The sequence below is a fragment of the Ambystoma mexicanum genome, chromosome 2p (genome assembly GCF_040938575.1).
Source record: "Ambystoma mexicanum isolate Mex_15411 chromosome 2p, UKY_AmexF1_1, whole genome shotgun sequence".
Classification (NCBI taxonomy): Eukaryota; Metazoa; Chordata; class Amphibia; order Caudata; family Ambystomatidae; genus Ambystoma; species Ambystoma mexicanum.
In genome coordinates this window covers 51,044,557-51,065,012 of record NC_090923.1, presented here as the reverse complement: position 1 = coordinate 51,065,012, position 20,456 = coordinate 51,044,557, and the positions used below count along the sequence as shown (strand labels likewise).

Below are 20,456 nucleotides of genomic sequence, written 5' to 3'. Positions count from 1 at the left end.
CGGCCATGGCGTAAAGTCCGTTTACGCCATGGCGGATGGTGGACTTACCGCCCCATTCCGAGGTCGGCGGGGCGGTAAGTCCCCATTGACCCATTTACCCTTCCCCATTCCCATTTCGGCCCCATAGGGTATAATGGGAGTGGGGAAGGAGTTAATTACGCCACCGTAAATTACGGTGGCGTAATTAACACCAAGGTCCCATAGCGCCATGGATTTTTACGCCCGCAAAAAGCGGGCGGAAAAATGACCATGGCGCTATGGGAACTCGTAGTTGGCGGTAAGGGGTCGGCGCAGCTAACGCTGGCGCAAACCCCTTACCGCCAGGGTCCTAATGAGGCCCATGGTGTGTTAATACCAGAAGAGAACTTCAACAGTAAGGAAGCCTGGGAGGCTTTTAATCCTTTCTCCGAAATAGTGGGGGTGCGAGGTCAGTGTTGGTTGAGGAAGGAATGAATTCTGGAAATAGCATGGTCACCTCCCCTGGCCATAGGCTTTTGCTCAACACGGATATTGTAGTCTGCTGTGATCAGCTCGGCAATGGAACACGAACAAGGTTGTGTTGCTGTTTTCTGTGCGCAGGTACTCAAGCCAAGAAGAGGATGTTAGTTGTACTCTGTCAGTAGTGCCCATGGTATTTATGTGTAATAATATTGGTGTACTATATATTAGTATTGTTATAGTATATTATAGATGAGTTACTGATGCAGTGCTATTTCACTTGCCTCTGGTTGCCAATACACCTGGGCTCATCTTACATTAATGTGCGATAGTCTCCGTCAGTTCATATTCATAGTAACTGGTCAGCGGCGTTACACTACAAAGGGCCTGATTACGGGTTTGGAGGTAGTGCACCCGGTAATACTTCCAAACGTTTTTACGGTCATCACATGCAGTAATTACTGAGCGGCGAGCCATGCAGGCCATCCCGTTCTTCCCCATGTTGGCGTTCCATAGGATTCCATGGGGATCCGGTAATCACTGTATGCTGTAGTACCTTACACTGTAATTACCACATGCAGTACTGGTTTTTTGTGGTGGTAAAATCTGCTACGGAAAACCAGCTGGTAAAATGAGTTTCGTTAATGAATGACTGAGCGGTAAAACACCCAGAAATGGGGACCAAGGTGCTATTAGCACCTTGGTCCATGCTGGTAAAATACCGGCACCGCCTTGGTGGAAGGGGGAATTACCGCCCCATTCCAAGGTTGGCGGGGCGGTAATTCCCCCTTCCACCACTGCCCTTCCCCATTCCTATTTTTGCCCCATAGGGCATAATGGGAATGGGGAAGGTGCTAATTAAGGCACCGCAATTTTGCGGTGCCGTAATTAGCACCAAGGCCCCTTAGCGGGTTGGTTTTTAACGCCTGCAAAAAGCAGGCGTTAAAGCACCAACCCGCTAAGGGACCTCGTAGTAAGGCGGTTATGGTTAACGGTGACCGTTAACCATTACCGCCATCCGGGTAATGAGGCCTTTTACCAGCACTGCCAAACTTGTAATCAGGCCTGTAGTAGCCTGCTGTAGAATACTGTCATGGTGGAAACAATTAGGCGTGCACCGCATATCGCACCTTGGGAATTTGCCTCCTGATTCCTGCTTCGGCTCCACGTGGCAGCATCGGCCATGAGTTGTGGTAGGGTCTCCTCTTTCACACACACTAGAATGTTCTCAGGTTTGATGTCTGTGTGGATAATCCGACATTTCTTATGCAGAAAGTTCAGCCCCTGGAGCACCTATGGGAAAAATAGAAGGTATGGGTCATTTGCGCCACATTTCTGTACCCACTGAATGCCTTTTTGGTACAATAAGCAAGTAGGTGAGTATTATGAAACCCGGACCAATCATTTGCACCCTCATTGAATTAGAACAAGTAAAAGCATATTGAAGCATTCTAGTAGAGAAAGGTAATACCGGTTGTCACCATGTTAAAAGTGTCAAAGGCAGCACCTCTTCCAGTCTATGCCCAGCCAATGTGCCCCATGCATCTTACTAATCCTGCTCCTTCTATGCAAAGCCATTAGATGGAGTGTGCCACAAAGTGCAGACATGACCCAGCCATACCCTGGAAATCAATACCCCGCAGACACCTGCAAATCAGGCAACCTCTCAGACAAAGGGATTTTGAGGAAGGGTTACAGACTGTGGGTCTAATCACGGGTTGGGGCGGTAACACAGCGGTAATACCCCAGGGATACCGGCCAGCGTTAATTAAGTTAGTGCTACCTGGTCTGATGCAATTAGCGCTGGATCGTGGGCTGGGCGATAACGGGAAATCCTCATTCCCCATTGGACTCAATGGAGCGTTTTCGGCGCAATTACTGCACCCTAATACCGCCGGTGGTAATTGCGCCAAAAATGGGGCGCTAAATGGGATTTTCACCTCCGGCAAAAAGCTGGAGGCAACACAGCCCATTTAGCTCCCAACGCGTGTTCATGCCAGCCATTAAATGCAGCGTTATTATTGTTAACGCTGCATTTAAAGGCTGCCGCCCAACTCGTGATCATGTCACTGGCTTTCCTTAGAATGAGTGCGTTGTGCACATGCGCCACCAACAATCGCTGGTGGTTCTCAGTTGTGCTCGGCCCTTCCTCACTTTCCGTTTGTCAGGAACAGGTAGTATAAAAGAGAATGTGAATGTTACAGACTGTTTTCCAGCCTTCCCACTGAAATACACGTCAAGAGGACCAGCAGTCTTCCTTTCTGAAGCTCTGCTGGTGTGATGTGATGCCGTCCTATGTCAGGAATATCATCCCACTGCATTGCTATGTTCAGACAGGCCTTTAAACCCCACCGCCACTCTGACATCCCACTAATCCACATTCTGTGGCCACATGAAAAGCATGATATGGGCAAGTCATTACTGACAGCCTATAGCAGTTTCAACATCCCTTTTCTCAAATCCTTTTGCCTTATAACTCAAGTCAAGTAATTTCCACTGTGGGATTTGTAAACATGACATGTTTGTCATGTTTACAAGTATACAGGGGCGTTGCTAGGGGGGTGGGGGCGAAGGGGGCTATAGCCCCTGAACTTTTGGTTGTAGCCCCGGATAGAATCTCAGGAGCTACAGCCAAAAGACTAGCTAGCCCCCAGTCCCAACAGTTCTGACATCAGTGTAGCCCCGGGTCTTTTCCAGACCTAGCAACTCCCCTGTGTGGAGAGCTCTCAAGTTTCCTGTGCCCATGCCTGAGCAGGCCATCCAGTCCTAGTGGTTTCCTTTTGGATTCTGTGACTTGTAGTTTTTTCTTTCTCATTTGAATGTCAGGAGAACTTTAAGTCCCAGAATTTCACGCAAAAACAGGATCGATGGCCTCTCACGCATGGCCACGGAAATCTTGAGAGCCTTGGATGTGTAGGCTTCCAATCTTGCTGGAATGTTCACATGTCGAGCCAGCCCCCTGCCTTTCCGATTGTATGGATTCTGGCCAATTAGAAAAGGGGCAACTGCTCCCATTTGAAATTCCGCACCTGGGAATCGGATGGTGCATTGGCCACCCATTGCACCACGTCCTTGCACTTGTACCATGGGTTTGACATCCGACCATCCCTACTTCATGATCACGCCACACCATGCGCCACAATATAGGTATATTTCACAACTTTAAGACTGCATGGGCCACCTTCCTTAAGCTCCCTCCATCCACGATGTTTTAATACAGCCAGGCCCTGCTGCTGTTACTAATTTATCTGCTCTGCATATGAGAACCCCTCTACTGTGGTATCGGGAGACTGCCACGAGTAACCTCAAAATGCTTACAAATAGTGACGTTAGTTTATCATACATGAGATAATGAACTTATTATAAACAATATACATCCACTTTACTAGGTCAAAAACCATTACTATAAAGCACCCTTTAGTCTCTAAAGATTTGCAACAACATTATGCACAATGTATAACTAACACAATGTATTTCCTCATTCTATTGGCAATTACATGATTCTTGTTTAACCAAGGGCCTGTGTCACTGAAATGGCAGTCCAGCCTTGTTTCAGTTGCCATGACGCTGAGATGTTTCAGTCCTATAAATCAGTGTGGACTTTCCTGAGGGAGGGAAATGATGCTGCAGGAACCCATTTGGCCAAGATCATTGAGACATGGTGTGTGGCCATGTCTGCTGAGCTATGCGGCTGTGCTGATAATACTGGGCAAGCATCTGGTAGTTGGGTTGTCAGCTGTGGATGTGATGGAGAAGGGGCGTCAGGGACTACTCGACACTTAACAGGTTGAGGATTAATCATTATTGTGTTGAACATCAGTACCTGTATGGTCGTCAGTACGTCTGGGTATCTCTGTCCTTGAAACTAGGACTTATAGATGGATGGGTCCTGTAGAAGACACACAATGGAGAGCCTCCTCGGCTACTGCTGTAAAAGTGCATAGCGTGTTTGGGGAACATTGGGAAGTCATGGTGTGCCTCGCATTTCTTGTGGCAGTTGTTTATGTTTCTTTTTGCTGCTTTGTCAGTGCAGTGTTTGGGCAGGTTCTGATAACTTCTAACAGTGTTGAGAAGTACTGGTCAGAGGTTGCATGCTAATAAAGTTAGGCTCCGGCTGATGGCCAGCACAGTGATCACAGCGGGCTGGGGCAGGGCAGGGCAGGGGGTGAAGGAGTCAGCATTCTGCAGAGTACCTCAGCACCAAGTGTCTAGAGCCAGCATAAGGCAGTGCTATTTCTCTGAATACATTGATGCCCTCGTAAGAAGACCATATGTGATTTGCTAAGGGAGCAGAAGGGCGTTACAACTTTAGAGCTTTTCATTGTCTCACTGCATGATGCCATTCGATTTCTTCATTGAGACCTGCCATGTAGCTATTGGTAAGATTGTTTGGTCATTGTTTGTTTCTCACAAGGGCTTGTTTCATCCTATGATGATTTCTGCTTTTTTTAATATTCATAAGTACTCTACAGAAGAATGCCTCTTGCGTATTGTTCATTTTTCTCGGGTGAGACCCCAGGCAAGCTGTTACTACCTAGTTTCCTATGCAGCTGCGGTGTTCCAAAGTCCTTGTTTTTACTTTTAATGCTGACTTATTGATGCAAAGTAGTATCTGGTAGATTACTTCATTAGCATTTTTATTTTCTTTGAACCTGTTGTAGCCACAGTTGAGTGTGACCCCCATCAACTTTTCTGGTTGTTTTTGTCAGAGGGCACTTTGAGAAACCTGAGGGTGTCTCACCCGCTAGTCCCTGGAGATCTGTCATCCAGGTGGCCAGGACAAAGCCATTGCTATTGGAGCCAGTTCCTGGGAGTGGACCATTGTGGGAGGATCACCTGGATAGCGGATCTTCGGGGAGTGGAAGTGGTACACCAAAGGGTGAGGCACGGTGTCACCTTCGTTATGGCACCTGTTCCCCATACTACCAAGTAGGATATTTAGAAGCTCTACCCCCCTTTTTCGACACAAATACTTTCTTATACCGTCAAAGAAAAAAACTAACACCAGAGCCTTTTACCTGACATGTCCCAATCCAACGGTCAGGCAGAGGCAGGCAATTGTCCACCACTACACACACACCTGATGGCTCTTTCCCTTCCCCACAGGGATAAAAGGCAGAGAACGAGAGCACACTTTGAGCAAGGCCGAACGCACAAGAAAGCAGCTATTCCGGACTGGCAGTTCAAACCGAGAAGAAAGGCGATGAGACGGGAAAGGATGAGAAGGAGGGAAGGGCCTTTGCCTTTTCCAACCCAGACCCATGAAACCTCTGTGAAAGGAATCATAAGACCGGGAGATACAGCTGACGTGTGGGGCAACAGATGTCAACGGTGCCCGGAATCCTTCCGCGCTGATAGCCAAGGCAGGGAGACGCGTTTGCTACCGTGGTACCGTCCTTGACTCCAGAGAGAAAAAAACTGAGTTCAGCACAGCCGGTGAGTCGGAGAAAGCCGGACTGTGTTGAGCCGAAGGTTGCAATCAGAAACATTCTATGATATCAAGGAACTTTTGAACAAATAACTTGTGTGTGTTTGAGCTTGAAAGAAAGTCCAGTGAAGGGTCAACTGCAGCGTGCTCAGGTGCTGCGGAAGCGCTCAATCGATGGACTCTGGCTGACCCCTTTATTGAAACTACAAGTACCAGAAGGCCCTAGAAGAGGCTGGCGTGAGGTGTCAGAGTGGTCTTACAAGGGTTACGGCAAATCACTTGTACACACGAAAGTCTCTGACCAGTTGCCAAGGAATGCTAGGGGAAGGGAACCCCACTTTCTGATGAGATAAGTAAATCATGAACTGTATTAGAATGGTTATGTGAACCCAACAGAGGGATGCCAAGGGGAAAGCGAATGAGAGTGAATCCCGCATTGTGATTAAGCAAAGTGAACTGTGTATTTGGCAAATGTGAACCCGGCTGAGGGATGCCTGCGAATTGGGGTGAACAGTGATACACCTGTGAACATTGTGTCGACAAGAGTGAACCTGGGTAAGGGTTGTCCACAGTGAATGGGTGTTTAAAAGACATTACAACTCTTGAATCATTCAAGCTGCTGATAATGTAAGTGAAAGGGCGTACTGAACCCGACGGAGGGAGGCCCATGTTGCATGAGGCTTAGAGTCTGGCAGGGGGGGGGGGTCCTAAGGTGAAGAGTAATCGCTCTGTGAAGATTTAGTGAAGGAACATTTGTTTTGTTGTTTGTGACACATCAAGCCCTCCAAAGCAAGAGACTTTGTGAAAGAGACTTGGCCACAGAATATTTTGGAAACAAACTGTAACCTCATGCTGTCGAGGCTGTGCTCAAGTGTCCCGCCTTGTCCTGTGCTAAAAACATGGGGAAGAGAGACCCCAGCCTCACCATCCTGACTTATCATTTGGTGAACACTTTGGTGAACACTTTTTTCTTTTCTTCTGAACATTATCCCACACGATTTTGTAACTTTGTTTGGATAGGCCCTTTTTATTTGACAAAACGCCACTAGGACTGCCTTATTTGATGGTTGTAGCTTTTTCCGATCTTAGATTTAGGTTTAGATTAGGCGTTTATTTCACCCGCTATACAGTTTAATAAACACCCTTGAACCGTGATCATTTGTGTCTGTCTTTACTGTTGCCACCATGAGTTCCTTACAGCACTCTCTTCATTAGCAAAAGGAGTAGCGTTATTGCTCTGTCATAAAGCAAATAAAGACTGCTAGACAGCATGTTTTCACTCGCTAGTTAGTATTTGGCCCGGCTGCCGGATGTAACACACATGAAAGACTTTTGCATTGATTGATTTTTGACGGTTTTTGGTAGGAGCCGGTGGTTGTCATTTTCTATTTGTCTTTGTCTTTGCATTATCTTCTACTGTGTTATATCTGCGCTATTCTGATACAAACTTGATAAATTGATGTGGATTGTTGCAAATTAGTTTTGGGTGAAAATGGCCATATGCAAGCATTGAGTTTCTGTCTGTTATATTAGTATACAGTATTACCGTTAGGCAACCAGCTTCTGGGTAAAAGGTTGGTTGTTCATTGTCTATGTTGCAAATTTGAGATGAGGGGTTTTGATTATCCATCCAAACCTGGATTGCTTCAGCCTCTCCTTGGGTGTCATATGATTAGGACATTGTCAATATGCTGTTTCCAAATTATAATGTTCTAGAGATAGTGATTGGTGTCTTGGTAAAGTACGTTTCTTCAAACTGTTCTGTAAGAAGATTGCTTAAACTTGGCTATATTATTGCTCCCATTGCTTTGCCTGCTGTTTGCTGGCAAATCGCAGCTTTTCTTTGGTAGAAGTTGTCGATTAGCGCTATCTGACACACCAAAAGAGGATCTCATTAGGAACCTCTGCGAACGTGGTTGTAGAAGTGAGGTAACCTTCAATGATGCAGAGCCATTCTTATTGTGGTATCCTGTCCTTGGCTCCTACAACAAAGAAGTGCCAGTGGAATCAACACAGCCGGTGAGTTGGGGAGACTGATACCAGACCAGACTGTGTGTGTTTATCTCACCCTTGTTGAATTTCAATGAACACCCTTGAAATGTAGTCACTTATGTCTGCCTTACTGTTGATAGCAGGCTTTCCTTACAGAAAACAATGTGAAATGTACAGTGATGGAATGCTCAGGGGCATCTCCTCAATTGCTCTAACCCAAGTGTTGAATAATATGAAACCTGCCACCTGTGTAGAAAACATTTTACCACCTAGTATCATCCTCCAACACAAAGACATTTTCGCTCCTATCCTCCGGAGAATAGTGAATGCATCTTTCCAAGAGGGTACAGTGCCCAGAGATCTGAAGAAAGTCACTATCATCCCCCTTGTTAAAAAAGCTGGCCTGGATCCTAAGGACCCAGCAAACCTTCGCCCAATAACTTACTCGAACTTTGTACTTAAACTTCTAGACAAGGTAGCAACTCAGCAACTTCAACACTTTGTAGAGAACCAGGAGGTTTTGCACCAGCAACAATCAGGCTTCAGAGCATCCCATAGTACCGAGACAGCCATGCTGGACCTGCAGAATCAGATGCTGAGTTTGCTAGACAAGAATAAGTTAGGGATGCTGATGCTCCTAGACCTAAGTGCCGCTTTCGATCTGGTGGACCATCATCTTCACATCAAGGCACTTAGAGAGAACGTGGGCTGTTCCGAAGGAGCCATGGATTGGCTCTTGTCATTTCTATCTAACCGCCAAACCAGAGTCCATTGGGGTAAGAGTTTCTCTGATCCCTGTGACATCCTATTTGGAGTTCCCCAAGGGGCCAGTCTGTCTCCAATGCTGTTTAATATATATATGTGCACTCTGTGCAGCTTATTGGTGGAAGCAGGAGTGTCGTTTACGAATTACGCGGACGACACTCAACTCATATTGGAATTGGGGGGTAGCCATCACGCCACGGATAGCGAAGTGATTGCTAGGGTTTACAAGACAATTGATGACTGGATGCAGGCAAATTGGATGTGCCTGAATGACTCAAAAACCGAACTGATGCTGTTTGGTTCCTGTCGTCAGTACAATTCTTTCCAAATCAAGAATGCCACCATTTTGGTGGCCCCTAAAGTGAAAACCCTGGGTATGATGGTCAACTCTGCGGACGATTCTCATGCCCAGACCAGCTACCTTCAAAATAATACGGCGTATTATCTTAGATTAATGAAAGCAATTAAGCCGTTCCTTAATGAAGGCAATATGGCCACGATAGCCAGAGCCATCATTCTATCACGGCTTGACTATGGTAATGCTCTTTTGTTAGGGGCCTCATCCAAGGATCTATCCAGCTGCCAAGTGATCCAGAACAATGCGGTCAGGCTAGTTAAGAACTTGAAGAAGAAAGACCATGCTACTGCAGATAGATTATCTCTGCACTGGCTTAGGGTAGAGGAACGCATAAAGTTCAAAGCTCTCTGTTTGGTGCACAAGTGCCTTTATGGCACATCGCCGGTCTACTTGAAAAAGAGCTTAGTGCTCTATACTCCCAGGAGAAGTCTACGCTTGGAGGGAAAATGCCTGCTGTCTGTGCCCAAGTTCAAGTTGAAATCTGGGTTGGGTAGATCCTTCCTGGTGTTGGCTCCCAAATTGTGGAACAGCATTCCTGAAGCTCTAAGGTCAGAAGTAAATCACTTTGCTTTCAGGAAGCAGTTGAAGACCCACTTTTTTAGATGATGATTCTGTGGAAAGCAGTGTTCAGGGTCACTTATCAGGCCGCAGTGTTCGTTATTTAATGTTTGTCATGCAGCTGTTGTGTTGTAAGTTTAAGCGCCCTGATGCCATCGGGCTACCGGCGCTATATAAAAATAAAATACATACATACAAAGGATATGCACCCTTTGGCTCTCCCGTGTCCAGACTAATCACTGGGTGGAGGATCATGGGAATGGTAGTGCAAACAGGGAAAGTATTTTTGAATCAGGATCATTGGGTTCATATATCAGCTAAAGAAGGATACAAGGGTTTGCTGGATTAGGCAGGATTTGATCTTGAGACCTGTAGTTTCTAATGGTGTCTACAGCAGGTGCAATAGCCCCCCAAGCTTCTAGCAGCCGTAAATCTGGCATAACGTGTCAAATGTTGAGTATGCATTCTCTTGGTGGTACTGGGTTTTATACCAATACTCAGTTGGTATTTGTATGGTCTGCTGACATAACATGTGGTGTCAGTTAAACAGATGTCGGTCTGGACCAATCGTTATACGGTTTGCAGGGAACGGTCAGCGTTGGATGACGATTTGCAAATGGACTTGTCATGAATCCTAGACATAAGGTGAATTAAAAGCTGACTGCTAAACTTTTAAAGTATAGTCTAATAGGTCATGAAACTCCAGCTTTGATGCCATTCTCTTATTTGTAAATAGTGTCATAACTAGTCATTAATTTAGACATCATCGACACGGCTCTAGGCACTGCATGATCACTATGTCGTATACAAACTTATGTTACCTTCATACTAACAGGTCACACACCCCTGTTCCCTAATGCTTAGATTTCAGAATGGTGCTGCACCATGGCAGGAAGCTGTTTTGGTTCTGGCCGGGCACGCTGCATTTGCGCATTTATGCATTTCCACAACCAACGATTCTTCAGATCTAGCCGATCCTTGCCTTAAGCTGTTGGAGGAAACAATGACTCTTCTCACCTGCTGGAGGATCTTCTTGACGCATGGCATGGGCAGACCCTGTGACCCATGGTTCCTCATCAGATGCAGGAGAGGCGGCCCCAGGAGCTCAAACACCAGGCAGACATGTAGCAAAGTTAGGGAATAAATAACTGAGGAGAAACAACACTTCAACCAGCATTCATAATGAGAAATTTAAAGAAGGCTGACTTAGGCCCTGGGTGCCGATTAGGGTAGGGAACCGGGCAGACTAGACTGACTAGGTAGGACCAATAGAGTGATCCACATATCAGTTAGTGTGCTTATATGCTGTGTATTTATAGGCACGGGGGGACATGTTAAAATCACCATAACCAGCAATCCACAACTCTGTGAGGGCATTCCTAGGGGACTTGATAGTTCTATGGTTTGTCCCATGAATTTGTAGCTTTTGACGTCAGATCAGTATGTAACATCTACATGCATATTGTGTGTACAGGCATATTTGCAATTGTACAGACATGACCGTGAAGGATGTTTGGACATCTACTTGTTTAGAAACATGAGATCAATCTGAGTCCTGGACCCTTAATATTTGGACTCACGCTTGCTGTGACGACTACATGCACTGGCGTAACTGGGGCCCCCGCAGCCCCTGTGGTGCAGGGGGCCCCATGCTGCCCATGCCCAGCAGGTAGGGCACAGTGTGTGGTCCCCCTCAGCATGGGTTGCAGGGGGGCACCCACATTTTGTGTTATGCCACTGACCTTATGGGCACAATACAATAAAGAATCGTTTGCATGGCGACCAACCAGCCAATAGAAATGCAATGCATTGGGGCATGGCTTGAGTGGGTGGACATGCAGCAGCCACCATCTTAGGCTCCCGAAACCCTCAACTGAAACCAAGGTACTCCAGCGTTGGCACCTGCCACTGAAGCCTGGTATCGGCCCATGTGCTTGAGAGTCTGGAGGTTGCAATGAAAGACTGGTTCATGTGCTGATGTGGTGTGCCCCTCCTGTAATGGGCAGAGGGGCTCCTACAGCTTAATGAAGGCTGCAGCAGTGCACAACAACGGCTGTACCATGATCGATTAGGCATTCCGCAAACCTGTGTCTTCTCATTCATCCGAGGAGCGCTGATTTCCACACTGAATCCCATGCCTGCTTCTCGATGCTCTAAATCCAGGGATATTGTGGCCCCACCAACACCCACCAACACCCCTTCAGACCTATAATGAACTCTGTGTTGCGGATCATGGCCTGTAATCTCCATGGACTAGAGTTCGCATCTGCGCGCACGCCCAATTGCCCGATGCTTGCTGTGTAGGAGCCGCCGCAAATGCGCTTTCAATGGTCTAATCTGCCAGCCCTCTATGCCAGTAGTGATCATGAAATGCTGGAGTTGACCGCTGAGGAATCGACATGTTATCGCGCGGAAGCGAGGAAATTCACCTCATTACGCGGCATATGCCTGGGTCCAGATCAGTGACATAAGACCAAGAGCCGCACAACTCTCCTGCACTATCGTAAATAGATTGAGGACAGCAGTCTAATCCTGGACATAGGCGAGACTGCAGCAGGTGGAAGCGCTTATAAGTCCCTGGCCTCTCAATGAGAGATTGTGCAGCCTTAGTCCCATTAAACAAGTCGCCTGGAGACTTATGAACAGCTCCAGACGGGGAACATCACAGCTGTGAGATAGTGACTCTGAACACCAGAGGTGTATTCCAGAGGTGGGGCAATGAGTCCTGCAGCAGATAGCGGTACTGGGGGCCCTGCATTACCAAGAGGATACAAGCAGGAAGCATGCTGAACTCGCTAGTCAGGAATATCCACAAAGTTGAAATCACCCGCGGTGAATCGGGAAGGATAGCACAGGGGCAACGCTCTGGTCTTGTAAACAACACTGAGCAGCACAGTCCCGGTCTTCAGCTGAAGCACAATATTAGAAACCAATTTACATTTTATTGTTTGAAGGTACACTGAACGCGAAGTTCGCAGATAGACGGAGGTGATACCCCATTATTATTTTTTTTTAATGTATTTATATTGTACTGATGCCCGCGGGCCTCAGGGCGCATACATTTAGACAAAGACAACATACTGTGAAAACGAGAAAATTGGCTGCTATATACTTGCCCTGTGGGTTTCTTAGGTTTATTTAAAGATGGCTGTCTTCAGGGCTTTCCTGAATGTAAGGTAATTACTCTCTAATTTAACTGCTTTGGGGAGTCCATTCCATTTTTGGGCAGCTTTAACTGGGAATGATCTACCAAATCCATTTAATCTCTTAAACAGTGGACAGGCAATGTGCCCCAGCGATCTGATCTCAGCTTGCGGCCAGTGGTGTAATGAGGTATCTGTTTTCTCAGGTATACCGGTGACATTCCATGGAGGCATCAGTGGACTATTGTCATGGCCTTGAATGTAATCCGGCCTTGATGGTCAACCAGTGAAGGGAACTTCTGTCTGGGGTAATGTGTTCTATTTTAGGTTTCTTGCTAATCATTTTTACGGCGCTGTTCTGAATAACCTGACACCGGTCTATGCACCCGTTGTTGGCTCCTATCATCATGGCATTACCATAGTCTAGTCTGGATAGAATTCTAGCCCTTGCTTTAGTGGCACTATTCTGCTCATTTAAGTAGGGTCTGATGTGCTTTAGTAGTCGCAGGTAATATTGACAGGTTTTGTTTATGCACTTAATGTGGGAGTCGGCACTTAGTGATGCTTCTAGGAAAGGTCCCAGGGTCTTTATACTTTTTCAAGGACCTGTATACGTGTACTTCTGATCTTGAAGATCTCATATTCTTTAACAAGTTTGGCCCGTGCCTGCCGTGATCCAACTATCATCAGCTCTGTTTTACTCCCGTTAAGGCACATCCAATTAGCCTTCATCCATGTCTCAATGGTACTGTAAATTATCTCGAGTTTACATGCGTCTGTGTTGTAGCAGCCGGTCAGCTCTAATACTAGCTGAGTATCATCAGCGTAATTTGTGAAAAAGGCTCCAATGTTCTTGAACACTGTGCAGACATCTCTGAGATATAGATTGAATAGCAAAGGGGACAGACTCGCTCCTTGTGGGACTCTGCAGTTTATGGGTACAGCAGGTGAGAAGTTTTCCCCCCAGTGTATCTTAGACTTTCGAGTGGCTAGAAATGAGAGTACACATCTAGTAGCCTTAGTCGAACATCCTCCTATGTGTTCCAGCGCCCACTGGAGCTGTGCGTGGTCTAATGAATTGCAGGTTAACAACACAGCATTTACCACAAGGAGATTTGCTGAGAAACCCTATCTCCCTAATGCCGACAATGACTCCACCCAATCCCAAGGGGGCAACATCAGTAAACATTACAGACATGATTCAGGCGCATGAATCTGCTAAGTCTAAGGGGGACCAGCGTCATGCACTAGAAGCAGTCGCTGGACCTCTGGGATCCAGCTTGGTGACCTCATGGCAATGCTGCTGGAAATTAAGCAAGAAATATAGGGCCTCATTACGATTTCCTGGGAATCACGGAGGCGGAATGGTGTCAATCCCCATTCCCATTGAGTCCTATTGGACTCAATGGGAATGGGGATCAAGGAAACACCGGCAGCATCTCGTAATGCTGCCGGTGTTTCCTCGTCCGCCTGCAGGCGGGCGGTGTTAAACCCGCCAGGTCAGACCTAGCAGGAACATCACCTCCCGCCTGCAGGAGTCGGGATCAGGCGGTCCGGAAACAATGGTGGCGGCGGGTTTACAGCCACCGTTATTTCCGGACTGCCTGATTTGTAATGAGGCCCATAGTCCGGTTAAAGGGTACTATCCAAGCCTATGACCAACCTTGGCAACAATTGTGGTGGAGAAGGGATTGGAGGAATTTGAGAGTAAAATCTTTGAAAAGGCTTGCAACCTAATAAACTACCACTCATTGAAGTACTACCCACTGCCTTTACACCACTCCTTCAACCCTTAGCTCCATTCTAACGCAACACAGACACCACACGAGAAGTCCCTAAAATCATCCAAGGCCTCAAGCCTTCAAGATGCCAAGGCGACATTTGCCCAGCCTCTCTCGTCAAAGACTGCAACGGAACTCGCCCCTTTCATTGCATCACTTATAAACATTCCTTCTCCAGCATGGGGTCTGGCATGGATTCACATGCTCATGAATATTCCCCATCGTCAGACTGGGAATCATCGGCAAAGAAAAAATCAGTTTCAGTTTTGTTTCTGAATTGTCTTACTTAGTAGTAACCAATCACTGGTCTCTGGGTCATACTGCCCCCAGCCAATGACTGCCCTCTCCCTAAGCCCCTCCCCTGGCAGCCATCCTCAGATTTTTACCACACGTTCAAGAGTTGGGAGTCCTCGTGCTATAGCTCTTGAACCTTTACTGTTTTTTGCGATTTTTCAAAGAGTTTAATCTCATTTTTTCAGTCAATCGAGCCTCAAACTCCACCGTTTCTTCTTCTGCTCAACGGGGACCCGTTTCGGAATTTTCTACGCCTATTTAGGGCAAAGTTTTCGTCGAGTACGCTTCTTGGAGGATTCCAGAGGACCTTGAGGCCTACCCTGTGGACATGACCCAGGACAAGGGAAGCTCGACACCCAGATCCAAGCTGTTGAGGAACTGCCCTGGATGCGGATTGCAGAATGTGTTCAAGGAGGACAAGCATTCTAGATGCCTCTACTGCCTTCACGAAGACAAAACGCACATGGAGAAGGACTGTGCGTTTGGCAAGAACATGTCGGAGCGGACCATGAGGGATCGGCAGATCCGCCTCACCAACAGGCTGGAAGGGAAGAGCCCAGCGGTAGGTGAGAAGAAGAAGAGGTCCGAGCGGTCTTCTAAGTCCTTTGAGGGCGCTCCGGCGACGGGGGCCCAATAGAAGGCTAAGCACCGAGAGTCCGCGGGCACCAGGAGCGCCGAACGGTCGGGCTCCTCGGCTGCCAGGCAGGGCACACTTTCACCGACGCTATCAACCACGAACCTACGCTCTGGCTCGGGGAAGAGAAAGTTGGATAACCCGGCTAAGCTTCTGGAGAAGCCCCGGTCGATCTTGACGGAAGCAGCTGAGGGGGAGTGAGGCGGTGACCCTCCCCCCAAGGTGAAGGCCTCAAGCGCACCAAAAGTCGTGAAGGCCCTGATTCACCCGGCTAAGGCATCTATCGAGGGAGTCGTGGTAGCCCTGGTGAAGCCTGTGGAGGCTACCCCAGTGGAGGCGACCTCGAGGCCCAGAGTTTCCCTGTCACCGCGGAGGGAATCCTCTTTTCAGCCCATCGATAAGACCCCCGTGAAGACCCCGATGGAAAAAGAGGGGGGGGGAGTGGCCGTTATGGACACAGATACAGCCTCTGAGGAGGAGCAGGTTGAAGTTGTGAAGGGCCTCAACAAGAGGTTTGGGGTGGTCCAGTCCCATGGGAGGAATCCCGGGGAGGCGGATGAAGAGAGCGACGGTGGCACCGACGAGGCTTCTGTGGAGGAGGAGCAACCATCACGCACGTCGCAGCCAGTTGCCGAGCCTCAGGACAACTCGGTGGCCAGTTTGATGGCAATCCAAACCTTGTGCACGGAGATAAGGACGAGGTTGCCGCTACCCCCAACGGACGACCCAGCAGAACCGGGCCCGTCGGGAAGCTCTCCAAACAAGTGGAGGAGAGTTCACCCCCCACCCTTCCAGCCCTTGCGGCCCGCACAGCCTTCATCTCCTTCCCATGATCCTAGGGATGACACGGGGACAGATACAGCCACAACGGGGACGGATGACGATGGTGGTGACGACGGGATGGGCCTTCCATCACCACCCCTTCGGGCCTCCCCACCCGATGAAATTGGCTCCTTCCACGCCATGATTGCCAGGGCATCCGAGCTTTTCCAGCTCTGCCCCGAAGAACAGAAGAAGGAAGGCTTCCTCTATCAAAGGCGCAAGGCCAAGAGGAAGACGGTACTCGCAGTACCGTTGCTTGACGACATCTGGGACGAGGGACTTGCTCTCCTGAAGAACCCGTCCACGACGCCTGCCAAGAGGGATCGGTATGAGAAGAAGTACCGGGTCCCCGATTCCGCCCCTTTGTGCCTTAGGGCACAGCCGACCCCGGATTCGGTCATCTCGGCGGCGGCCAAGATGAAAGCGGCGGGGGCAACGGCTTCAACTTGAACGTCCCCACCTGACGGTGAGGGAAAGAAACTGAACACCATGGGACAACAAGTCATCTCGTCTGCAGCGACGACAATTAAGGTGGCCAACACCCTAGCGATTGTGGCCCACTACGACAGGGAGTTGTGGTACAAGATTGCTCCCCTGCTGGCCTTCCTTCCGGACGACAAGAGGACGGAGGCCCTGGAGATCCTACAGGAAGGTGAGGTGTCATCGGAACATGCCAATGAGTCACTTCAGGCCATCAAGACTGACACAGAGACGGCTCGGGCCTTGGGAGTTTTGCAGCAACGACGGCCGCCCTTTCGGAACTCCGGAGGCAAGCAAGGTGCCTCCAAAGGATTCGGCGGTGGCTCCTCTACGTACTGCAGGCAGCCCGTTCCTCGTCGCAAGAGGCCTACAGAGGGCGTGGCAAGTCAGGAGGATCTCATCGCCAAGGAGGCCAGGTTGGCAAGGCCTCCAAGCAGGACTGAACCGGCATAGCGTTGGGCCCCCACCTGAGCACCCCGGTGGGAGGCCGGCTGGTGAAGTTCGTCAGCGTGTGGGAGTCCATCTCCACCGACCGTTGGGTGCTGGATGCCCTGGCCCACGGGCACACTCTCGAATTCCTTAAGAAGTGCCCCCGCATTCCTCCCGTGGCCAGGAAGGAGAATCACTTTCCTCAACTGCTGTTAGAAGTAAGGGCGATGCTCAAGAAGGGAGCCATCTAGCTCGTCCCGATGAGGCTCCGGGGCTCCAGAGTATACTCAAGATACTTCCCCGTCAGAAAGAAGACAGGCGGTTGGCGCCCCATCCTGGACCTGCGTCAGTTAAACAAATACATCAAGGCCCAGAAGTTCCGGATGGTCACCCTTCAGCACGTGCTGGGACAGCTTGAGGAAGGCGACTTCCTATCGTCGCTGTACTTGGAGGATGCTTACTTCCACATCCCCATTCTAAAAGGACACCGAAAGTTTCTCAGATTCGTAGTCCAAGGACGGCACTACCAATTCAAGGCCCTGCCATTCGGATTGAAGTCGGCACCAAGGGTATTTACCAAGTGCCTAGCACCAGTGGCAGCGCGGCTGCGCCTGCAGGGGCTCCACGTTTACCCCTACCTGGACGATTGGCTCATCCGAGCAAAGACAAGGGAACTCGCCGTCGAGCACACAGCGAAGACCGTACAACTGTTTATGGATCTGGGATTCTCCATCAACTTCCCCAAATCCCACCTGGTTCCGTTGCAGGTCGCACTGTTTTTGGGAGCCAAGCTTGACACATTGGCACGATTGGCCTCTCCGTCGGAAGAAAGGACAAAGGCCATCCTGGGCAAAGTGCAGTGCCTGCTGGCCACGGACATGGCCAGGGTAAGGTCCATCAAGTCCCTTCTCGGCATGATGTCCTCTTGCTTCTACCTGGTGTGCCTATGCAGGCTGCGGATGCGTCCTCTACAGGAGTTCCTCGATGCCCGTTGGATACAAGTGGCGGGCAGTTTCGAAGACAAGATCCTGCTCAACGAGGTCTTCCGCCAAGCAATTTGGTGGTGGGGCACCCGCGCGCTTCTCGCGGCGGGAACAGACTTTCAGACCCCAGCACACCAGGAGACAGTGACGACGGATGCCTCCCTGGAGGGATGGGGAGCGCACACCGGAGATCTTCACGCAAGAGGCCTTTGGCTCCCGGAGGAGAGGTCACTCCACATTAACATCCTGGAGCACCGAGCAGTGCTCTGGGCTCTCAGTCGTGTCTCCCGTCCCTCAAGGGCAAGGTGGTGAGGATCTTCACCGACAACACCACCACAATGTTCTGCATCCGGAAGCAGGGAGGAACCAGGTCCCCGACCCTATCCAAGGAGGCCCAGGATCTGTGGCATTGGGCCGTTGCCCAGAGGATGTTTCTGGTGCCCTTCCATCTAGCAGGGATAAAGAACAGCATCGCCGACTCACTCAGCAGGGAGCTGCGCTCGTGCAATTAGTGGGAACTGTGTCAGGACAAAGTGGATCGACTTTTCTGATGATGGGGCAAACCCCAAATCGACCTGTTCGCGACAGCGGCGAACTACAAGTGCCAGAGGTTTGCCAGCAGGTTTCCCCAGCCGAAGAGCATGGGCGATGCTTTCTCGTTCCCCTGGGACGGCCTGTTCCTGTATGCGTTCCACCCGTTGCCGTTGCTACTGCGACTCGTTAACCAACTCAAGAGGTCCCGGTGCAGGATGATCCTCGTCGCACCGGCGTGGCCGAGACAGATCTGGTTCCCAGACCTTCTGGACTTGTCAGCGTCCCCCCCAGTCAAGCTATCGATGGACACGGATCTTCTCTCCAGAGAAGGAGGTACCATCCTCCATCACGACCCGGGGTCTCTGAACTTGCAGGCCTGGCTCATGCGGCACTAGAGTTTGGAAGGTACGATATCCCGGCGGACTGCAAGGAGGTGCTTGCAAAGGCCAGGGCGTCCTCAACTCTCAAGTGCTATGGACACAAATGGAAGAGGTTCTCTGTCCAGTGCCGTGCACAGAAGATTAACCCTCTGCGAATTACGGCCTCTCAAGTGCTGCCGTACCTGCTGTCGCTGGCCAAGGCGGGGCTGGCTCATGCCTCCATCAAAATACATCTAGCGACGATCTCCCGCTACACCAGAACTACGGGATGATCATCTCTGTGGTCTCATCGCCTGGTGAAGGATCTTATGAAGGGAATGTTCCATTCATTCCTGCCGGTGAAGGCTCCGGCTCCGTCGTGGGACTCAATGTGGTGCTGACCTGGCTCATGGTGCCGCCATTCGAGCCTCTGCATTCTGCACCGCTGAAGTTCCTGTCGTGGAAAACAGCGTTTCTTGTGGTCATCACCTCCGCACGACGAGTGGGAGAGATCCAGGCCCTCTGCTGTAAACCTCCATACCTGACTTTCCACGAGACGAGGGTGGTGCTGAGGATGCACCCCTCCTTCATGCCCAAGTTGCCATCGGACTTCCATCTCAACGAGCTCTTGGTGTTACCTGTTTTCTTCCCGTCGCCTTTGTCGCCGGCCGAGAGGATTTTGCACTCGCTGGATGTAGCTAGAGCGCTGAAATTCTACGTCGACCGCACGAAGAGTTTTCGGAAGACTTCACAGCTGTTTGTGAAATTTGGACCTGTGAACCAAGGGAAGGCCCTCTCGAAGGCTTCCATTTCCAGATGGCTCTCTGGCTGCATCATGCACTGTCACCGGTTGGCAAACCGACCGGTGCCCGGCCGTCCGAGAGCCTATTCGACCAGAGCGATCTCTGCTACCACAGCGTTGCTATCTGGTGTGCCCCTGCTGAACATCTGCAGGGCTGCTACGTGGAGGTCGACGCACACCTTTACGAGATTCTACTGCATCGACTGGGATTCCAGGGAGGAGTCCCGAGTCGGCCAAGCAGTGCTGCGCAACCTGTTCGCCTGAAGGTGGGCCTGGTGAGGAGGTAAGAGATGCTTAATGTTGAGTTGATGAAATGCTTAATGTTGAGCCTTGCCACCTCCCTTGGTTGTGCATGTGTGTACTGCTATGTATTCTTGTATTCATGAGCATGTGAATCCATGCCAGACCCCATGCTGGAGAAGGAAGAAGTTACTTACCTGTAACTGTTGTTCTCCAGCATGGGTCTGGCATGGATTCAGTTGCAAACCTACCCCTCTGCGGCTCTTCACTTGGTCCTACTGCCACTTTACGTGCTATCAAATCTGAGGATGGCTGCCAGGGGAGTGGCTTAGGGAGAGGGCAGTCATTGGCTGGGGGCAGTATGACCCACAGACCAGTGATTGGTTACTACTAAGAAAGAGAGTTCAGAAACGAAA

At 49.6% G+C, this 20,456-nt stretch overlaps 1 protein-coding gene across 1 annotated transcript in view; it reads right to left on the bottom strand.

Annotated features, from left to right (window-relative positions):
* Positions 1-20,456, bottom strand: part of LOC138566189 (SRSF protein kinase 3-like) — a 244,358-nt gene that overhangs the window by 86,594 nt on the left and 137,308 nt on the right. The window contains exons 6-7 of the mRNA XM_069643232.1: positions 10,557-10,664; positions 1,569-1,731 (exon numbers count right to left, since the gene is read on the bottom strand). Coding sequence (XP_069499333.1) covers positions 1,569-1,731; positions 10,557-10,664 — 271 coding nt within the window. The remainder of the gene's footprint in view (positions 1-1,568; positions 1,732-10,556; positions 10,665-20,456) is intronic.